This window comes from Hemicordylus capensis, chromosome 1 (genome assembly GCF_027244095.1).
Source record: "Hemicordylus capensis ecotype Gifberg chromosome 1, rHemCap1.1.pri, whole genome shotgun sequence".
In the NCBI taxonomy this organism is placed as follows: Eukaryota; Metazoa; Chordata; class Lepidosauria; order Squamata; family Cordylidae; genus Hemicordylus; species Hemicordylus capensis.
In genome coordinates this window covers 69,871,897-69,880,591 of record NC_069657.1, presented here as the reverse complement: position 1 = coordinate 69,880,591, position 8,695 = coordinate 69,871,897, and the positions used below count along the sequence as shown (strand labels likewise).

The following is an 8,695-nucleotide window of genomic DNA, read 5'->3' as shown; positions in this document are numbered from 1 at the left end:
AATCTCAGTAGAATCTTGTTAACCAGCAGTTGGTGGCTTCACACGACATGCCTACCGAGAGCACACACTCACCACAAACCAGAGCACCCCAGCTTACTGACTTGGTGTGATCATGTGAAACTGCCCAAAGTCTACTCTGTGTGTCTCTACTCTCTTGAACTCAGTAGTTATGAAGCAGCATCACATGAAATGTGGTGTGGCTGGTTAATCAAGGCATTAGCAAAAATGCCCATCTCTCTATCTAGAATGGATCACTAGACCAGTAGAAAATACACATTAGTGTTCTGTAGCCTCATAATTTCTGCTGCTAATTATAACTCCCCAGCACTCAAAGATCTCAATAACTATTCAATGTGCCACAAACTTTTTTATAAGGGGAGAATGAGGATGACGACTAAGGCAGTAATTAGCTCAAGGAACACCCCAACCAACGCTGCCAGTTCTACCCAAACAGGATGTGCCAGTTGGGAGAAATTCAGCTCTTGGTTGTGGAGAAATTAGAAAATGTTTGAAGTTTCTATCTGCCTCCTGCTGGGCAAAATGGAACCTGTTAACAACTCATATATAAATAGAGAAGATAACTTTATTTGTAATCAAATGCCTTTTATCAACATGATTACAGTAACAGAACTACCAGCAGTTAGCCAACAATTTCCCATGTTTTGTCACAGCAAAAGCCCCTTAAAAGACTCAAAAGTAACCTGTGAAAAAGTCACTCAATGCATTCATCACAGTCACACATGGAAACTGCCATGTGTCCATCCAGTGTTTGATTAATGATCTCTTGAAAGGAGTTATGGATTCCTCCTCTTACATACATCTCATGAAGCTTTTAATATGGATGAGTTTTGCCTTTGCAAGCTCTACATCACCTGAATGCTAAAGCCCTTTTCAGAGATATTGTTACTGTATATTTTGTAAAACCCGATTCAGATAATCTTTATGATTAATTCTCTTAGCCAGCCAGCGTGGGGATGTGGCAAGGCAATGGCAAGGCAATGCAATGCTTGCCGGCGAGGGAGGCACCTGATTGGCTGAGCTCCATTTGGCCAGTGGAGGCACCTGATTGGCTGGGCGCCGGTTGGCCCGGCCCATTGTGAGGAGGGACCATCTCGGCTGCAGCCTGGGCTGGGAGGCAGCGGGATGGACTGGCCCTGGCCTGGTGCCAGAGGGGATGAGTGGACTTCTATATATTTAATTCTCTTGGGACATGTGTGCCCAGGATTTGGCAATGGAACTCTTGCGACATGCTGCAAGAGTTCAAAAGTGAGGAGGACTGAGGAGAAGAAGGGGAAGAAAGTGCTGGCGGTGGCAGGCCGCGGGAGAGAAAGGTGGGGGCGGACCGCTGGCGGGGGGAGAGAAAGGCGGGGGCGGGCTGCCGGCGGGGGGAGAGAAAGGCGGGGGCGGGCCGCCGGCGGGGGGAGAGAAAGGCGGGGGCGGGCCGCCGGCGGGGGGAGAGAAAGGCGGGGGCGGGCCGCCGGCGGGGGGAGAGAAAGGCGGGGGCGGAAGAAAAGTGGCGGCAGGCGGACGGGAGGAAGAAAAAACAGCGGGGGTGGGGCCCTTCTTGGCCGCACGCTGCAGCTCTGTGTGGGAGGAGGAATGGGAGGAGAGGAGAGACCAGGGCATGAGGAAGAGGGAGAGGGAAACAGCCGGCCCCAAAGTGCCACACAGATGCTCTGTGTGGGGTTGGCTAGTGTTTTAAAGTATTTTATTTGGTTTTAAATGATTCTGAACCATTTTAAAATTGTTTGTATATTGTGTTAAGCAGTGTGTTTTAAATGTTTGTTTTTATGTTTTTAAAACTTGTTTTGCACTGCCCAAAGCCTTTGGATGGGGTGGTCTAGATATGTAATAAATAAATAAATAAATTTTACGTTGTACAGGCATACAAATCTCTATATACACATACATGACTTTGTGTGAATGACTGTACATTTATTTTATTTATTTGATTTCTATACTGCCCTTCCAAAAATAGCTCAGAGTGGTTTACACAGAGAAATAAATAAATAAGATGGATCCCTGTCCCCAAAGGGCTCACAATCTAAAAAGAAGCATAAGACAGACACCAGCAACAGTCCCTGGAGGTACTGTGCTGGGGGTGGATAGGGCCAGTTACTCTCCCCCTGCTAAATAAAGAGAATCACCACGTTAAAAGGTGCCTCTTTGCCAAGTTAGCAGATGCATTCACTTCAAAAGTAAAGTGGAGTACATGGCTCCTCAAATGCAGGGTACACATAGGAACTATATTACTGCATTGAACATAAGTGAATAACTGTACATGCATACAGATCTGTACTTAAGTACATAGATTGTACATGTGTTAAACATGATGTGTGAATAGGGCTTCGATGCCATGTTATGAAGAGCACTCACAGTATCAGATGGCAAACTTCAGAACCAGAGTATATGTAGTGGAGATGACATGTACCAATTTACATAAGGGTTGCTCTTTTATGATACATTGCAGTGGAAACTTACTCAACAACATGGAGAGCCACTACCAGTCAGTGTGGACCAAGGGTTCCCAACCTGTGGTACTCCAGATGTTGCTGAACTACAACTCCCATCATCCCCAACCACAATTTGTGACTGGAGATTATGGGAGTTGTAATTCAGCAACTTCTGGTGTACCACAGGTTGGGAACCCCTGGTGTAGACGATACTGGTTAATAGATCCATCTAATAATTTAGATGGACCAATGGTCTGATGGTATAAGGCAGCTTCCTATGCTCCTAACATAAAGAATATCAGACATGGAGCCGAGAGCAACTCTGAATTGTAATGTTCATTTTTCTGTATGACTGAAACTTTATGTACCAAGACTGACAGCATTGCACATATATCCAGAACAATATTCTATGCAAGGAAATGGCTCATTCCCCATAGAATGTGTACAACATGGGCATGAAGATCACTGCTAGTTCAAATTATGCTTTTTCAGTAACTACCACTGTATTGTATCAAACCAGCTATCTGGTGTAAATTGGTACATATTGTCTCCATTGATTTGACAGCCATTTAAAACCCAAATGGAAATAATCAGAACTGATTGTGGCTTCATGTCTGAAATTGGCCATGATGCCTAGAAAAACATAGTTGTCAACTGGATCATAAAAAGGAGTGATTTTTGCAGTATCCTTGCATCGACAGCCTCTGTTTCAACTTGGAATATTATAATAAACCCTTGAATGATTCTTTTTTCACAATTGTTTCACTGAAGCTCCAGCCAGAGATGAGTGATAAAGCTATGACTCACTGCTGCCATCACATTTCATGGTCTTCAAGGAAAACTGCTGCTATTCCTTCCCATTTCTGATATGTTAACATATAAGATGACATTTAAAATACTTTAGAAACACCTTTCCATTTCTGCACCTCCGGCTCTAATCATTTCCCCATTTCTTATTTTCTCAAAAAGAACTGCCCTTTAACAGATACACTTACAAGAATCAGGAAGAAGTCTACATGCTCCTATCTGATCTGGAGATGCCAAGAACCCATGAATTCAGATGCAGTATGTACACCAAGATGGATCAGGCAACTTGTTTAGTGCAGAGACCTACGTTACTATTTGCAATTGAACCTTCAAACATATCTCTGCCACTATGATGGCTAAAAACTTGCTTTAAAAAATAAAATATATTTTCAGAATTGATAAAGACTCTGTGAGTTAAATAACCACAAGGGCCAAATGTACAACAGCTCCAAGAACATTCTCAAATGCAGATTATGCATCCTTTATAAAGAGAGTAGAAGATTAGTCTAGAAGTTCAAGTTAACACCCTTGGATTTCTGTTTCTAGAACAGGGGCCCTAGATCTTTGGAAATTGTGTAATGCTGCTGTTTACTGCACAGTTTAAAAGAACCCCACACCCTTAAGTCTTCTTATGGTGTGGTGTTGTAAGCCATTCCAAAACACAGTAAAACCCATCACTCCTCCTTATCTGCTGTGCTTTCTTTTCTTCCAGCCTGTTAAAGCAAGGTATATAGGCTGCCACCATCATCAAGGGAAAGCTTCACAAAAAGGTGAAAAAGTAAAAGAAATTCCGCAATCAAGTTGCCGCCTCCTCCTCCTCAACCCATTCTTGGATGGCACAATGCAGTGTTTTGACATTTTAACTGCTTCTAGAATGATGGATGGTGACATCATCACATGAATCAAGCACAAGGTGGCAGACCATCAAATGAATGAAGGCTTCACATGGTACTAATATACCTCAGTAAGCAGCAACAGAGAAAAGGAATGCACATTTTATACATACATGCCTTACATTTTAATAAAGTTTTAGCAACTACAGGTTTAATATTGCCTGTATAGGTAGGGCCCTGTAAGATCCCTGTGAAGTCAGCTGGCCTTCTGAAGGTGCAATGCTATGCTATGGAGTATCAAGCTGTTAAATCGATCCCTCAGAAGTAGAGTTTTAGGGATAAAGATCTGTTCCAATGGTTCCTGAAACAAGTCACCTTGGAAAATGGACAAAAATTTCATTCTCTCTTGCATGAGGCATGATGACAGATATTCATGCATTCCACTTGAACTATCCACTAGTGTTCCACTGTAACACAATCACATTCTCAGACCAATCTAGCAGCATTTGCAATGAGAGCAGGCCAAGAGCCAGAAGTGGTCATCCTGGGATCTGGGAGTAGAAAAATATTTGTGCGCTTTTCAGTCTTGGAAGCAAAAGGCCTCTTGGTTTGAAAAGTGGAGATTCTTTAATGGCAGAGTTACTTAAAGGCAGAGTTAAATGATCGGCCAATGACTATTCTCCGCACCTCACTGGTGCCTGCCCCTATTTCATATAGTTTGGCATCACGTAGAAAGCGACCCATGGGGTAGTCATTGATGTAGCCGTTTCCACCTGCAATGGAAGGAGAATAATTTAGAGTCTAGCAAGAAGGTGAACTCCTGGATGCAGAGGGGAACTTCTGGATTAAAGGATACTTAATTCAGTTGAAATGGATAATGTAGTTTTAAGAACTACAAGCTTAGAAGCTGATCAGTAACACAGGATAACACTGGGCTGGTTCGCATGGTATAGCCCACAAAACACACAATTATGGAGTGGACATGCCAAGGGTACATGCCAAGGGCACACCCATCAGGATGTCCTCTGCAGATGCCCCAATGCCCTCCCATCATATCCCTTTTTAGTGTGTGTGTGTGTGTGGGGGGGTGTCCATTCCAGTGCCCCTTATACACATGCTCCAATTACTTACCTGAAGAATGTGTACAGGGTCCATGTGTATGAATGGCTCCCTCATATGTGATAAAAGGACACAGCGGGACATTCATTGAGAAGACGGGCATGCTTTCAGCATGCCCCCTTCATAATCATGTGTGCCATGGGCTCTAGCATGCAAACTGGGCTGTATTGTGCAAACTGGCACAAGGAGACTATGCCTTAGTGTAAGTCTCCCAAGTCAGCTTGCTTCTTAGCGGGACAATCATACAAATCCATTATCTTACCCAGACACTGGATTCCATCTAGAGCAACCTGAGTAGCACATTCTGCTGAATAGAGAATCACTCCTGCACAGTCCTGGAGGAGGGGACAAGATTATTTGCACTGACAGCAAAACGTCCAGTTAAGAGGCACAGCTCCTCTAGACAGAGTGGGGGTGTGTGGAAAAAGGTAAAGTTGCCTAAGCTAATCTCCTGCCCTGGTACACAGATTTCAGAGTCATGCAATAGTTACAGAGGAAGAAGCACATTTAGCTTCTCTTGTGAGACAAGGGTGCCACAATGTCTCTCTAAGTTCTACACAAGCATACAACATGACCCTCTCATCCATCCTCAACCACAATAAAAGTACAATCTTCATGGCACTGAACTATGTCCATGTGAGTATGTGGAATTTAATTTAGGGTATAAGACAGCACACTAACTGGCTGCCATATTTAGTTGCTATTTTTAAAGCATATGCAATGGTGGATGTTTTAGCTGTGATAGCCACAGCTACGTTTGATACCAATCATGGAAATTACACACAAAAATTCATGTGCTGTGTTTTTAAGTAAAAGTTATCACACCACCACTTTTGCCAGGAAGTATTTTTCTCTTTAAAGAGAGTATACAGCATTAAACCCATTAAAGTTTTCTGTCACTAACTTGGACTCCTACACTACTGATGCTTTACCCTTTCCCACCCAAAACAATGAGAAAAACAGGGTTCAAAAGAAGAGAACACCCGGTGCTACAAACATCCTGTGAACTCACCTTTGTGTTGGTGTGACCTTGATCACAGGCCTTTGCTACATTGTACACATACTGTCGACATGCCATCAACCGTGTGTACATGTCAGCCATCTTGCCCTGCATGAGCTAAACAGAACAGTATAAAGGTGGGCATGGGGAGTGAATGTTGGAATGAAAACTAAATCTCGTTCCCATACTTTGCTAAGGTAGGAAGACAAAAACTAATACCTTTTCTGCTGTTTTTCACATTACAGTAAATCAGTGTGAGCTAAACTCACTGGAGGAGCAGTTATTACTGGGGAAGAATGGATGCTATCAGGCAGGGCCGCACAACTTTGGCCCTCCAGCAGATGTTGGACTACAACTCCTTTCACTCCTGACTGTTGGCCATTGTTGTATAAAAATGTGAGTTGTAGTCCAATATCTGTAGCGGGGCTGAAGTTGCGCAGCCCTGCTGTAGAGATAGGAGCCATTCTAGCACTGCTTAAACCATTGCAGTAATTTACTAAAGACACTGTGTGATTCCAAACCTTTACCCCAAACATGAGCCTTAGGCTAAACTACTAAGCAGATCAGAGTTACCCGAAGTTCTCATCATAATGTGAAAATCCAATTCAAACAGTATCAAGTTTCCCCTGGTATCAAGTTTCTGGATGATAAAAATCTGAGGTTCTAGTAGTATTAGATCTTTTTTCTTTTATTTATTTTAAAACAGCCAGCAATTAAATAACTTAAGGAGTAACTATTGGCTTCAAGTTTTCAGTTTGCATATTAGGGAACAAGGAACATTACAACGACAAGCTGAAAAGAAAACAGCCTCTGGTCAAGATATTCAGCACATTCCATGAATTCACCAACACTCTCTCCCTTCTCTCACCTGGAAATGGCCAATTTTTTGCCCAAAAGCTTCTCTCACATGTAAGTATGGTACAGCATGATCAAGGACAGCTTGCATGATCCTGGCAGGGAAAGAGACACATTGATAAATTTATCAAAGGATGTGTATTTGCTCTAGGGCAGGCCTGCTCAACTTAGGCCCCCCAACTGTTTTTGAACTACAACTCCCATAATCCCCAGCCACAGAAAAACAATAGCCAGGGATTGTGGGGGTTGTAGGCAAACATCTGCAGAAGGGCCGAAGTTGAGCAGCCCTGCTCTAGGGGAAAAATGGGTTTTGGAAGATAGCTCACGAAGATTCAGCAAACACAGAACCATCATAATTAAAAATGTAATTAATGAAACCACCAACTTCTCACTAAAAACAACAGTTAGAAACAATAAAAAGTAGTCTGCAGATACCAGTGTGTAAAGTAAGGAAAACAAAGCCCTTGTCAAGTGCTTAGATGCTGTAATACATTTGGATGTTTAAGTGCATAGATAGGACAGCATTCCCTGGCATAAGGAAACTTGCAAATTACAATGATTGTACATACTGTGTCAGTCCATTCGGAGGGGAAAATTAGAATTCAAAAGCAGGGCAATACCTTTATTAGGACAAATTATGAAGCAGCAAGACAGCTTTCAAGTTTATCAGAACTCTTCATAAGAGTGAACATTAAGAGGAAGTGAGAAGGAAAGGATGCCATAGGGCAGGGTGACAAAGCTCTCTTTGCAGCCTGCAATACCCTTAAAGCAGAAATTTTAGCTGGTCTTGGCAGCCAGCCAGAGACACGCTGTTTCTGAGTGTGCAGGGAGTCAGTGTGGTGCCACAGAGAGTGCCTGCTCTTCTCTAGGCTCAGGACACCAGATGAAATGGGAGGGAAGTGCTGTACAGACTTAATTAAGTTAGGTGGTCCTAATACCTTTCAGGTAGCATCCACTCTTACAGGGACAAAGAAGTGCTCGTCCTTTGAAAAGAGTAATTACACAGTCTTATCTCTTGCACTAATCAGATCACATGGATCCTTTTTGAGAGTTACAGCATTAATCATGTAAATTACATGAACTGATAAAACTTGTTCCCATTACCTTGTTGTGTGTGTGTGTGTGCAATGTCCTTGACTATGATGTTCTGAGTCAAGACTAATGGCACTTAAGACGTTTGTAAATTCCTCATAAAGTTGTTTCAGCTTTACAACAGAGTCTCACTTTACAACACTCGCCATGGAATGGAAGGTTCAGCTAGATAGCTGCTGGTACATGGGCTAGAGGAGGTGGCAACGACAATGGCAGCTCAGGCTGTCCTTGAGACTAGATGTCTGGTGGCAGCTGCTGCTGCTGCACCCAAACCTGCAGAGGGATTGGCTGACTTGCCTGTCCAAGAGGCTCCCCTTGCTGCCAACTCTGCTGCTTCATTCCCTTCTCCTCCAAGCTCAGCTGCTGTGCCGTGCCAGCAAGAGGGAGACGGCCCAGCTCATTTCCAGTCCACACACTGCTTCTTGGCCACCCTCCTTCCTTCCCTGTCTAACCAATTCCCACGAAGAGGAGGAGATGGAGACAGTACCCAGTTCTTTTTAGTTGACAGCTGGCTTTTCTTGGCCTCAAGTGCTACA

General features: G+C 43.3%; 1 protein-coding gene across 2 annotated transcripts in view; it reads right to left on the bottom strand.

Annotated features, from left to right (window-relative positions):
* Nucleotides 1-565: 565 nt before the first annotated feature.
* IVD (isovaleryl-CoA dehydrogenase) overlaps nt 566-8,695 on the bottom strand; it is a 38,892-nt gene continuing 30,762 nt past the window's right edge. The window contains exons 9-12 of one of the 2 annotated variants that reach the window (XM_053279872.1): nt 7,081-7,162; nt 6,225-6,329; nt 5,475-5,547; nt 566-4,866 (exon numbers count right to left, since the gene is read on the bottom strand). In XM_053279872.1, the coding sequence (XP_053135847.1) occupies nt 4,733-4,866; nt 5,475-5,547; nt 6,225-6,329; nt 7,081-7,162 (394 nt within the window). In that variant the 3' untranslated portion in view covers nt 566-4,732. The remainder of the gene's footprint in view (nt 4,867-5,474; nt 5,548-6,224; nt 6,330-7,080; nt 7,163-8,695) is intronic. The other variant, XM_053279879.1, reaches the window with a different exon arrangement.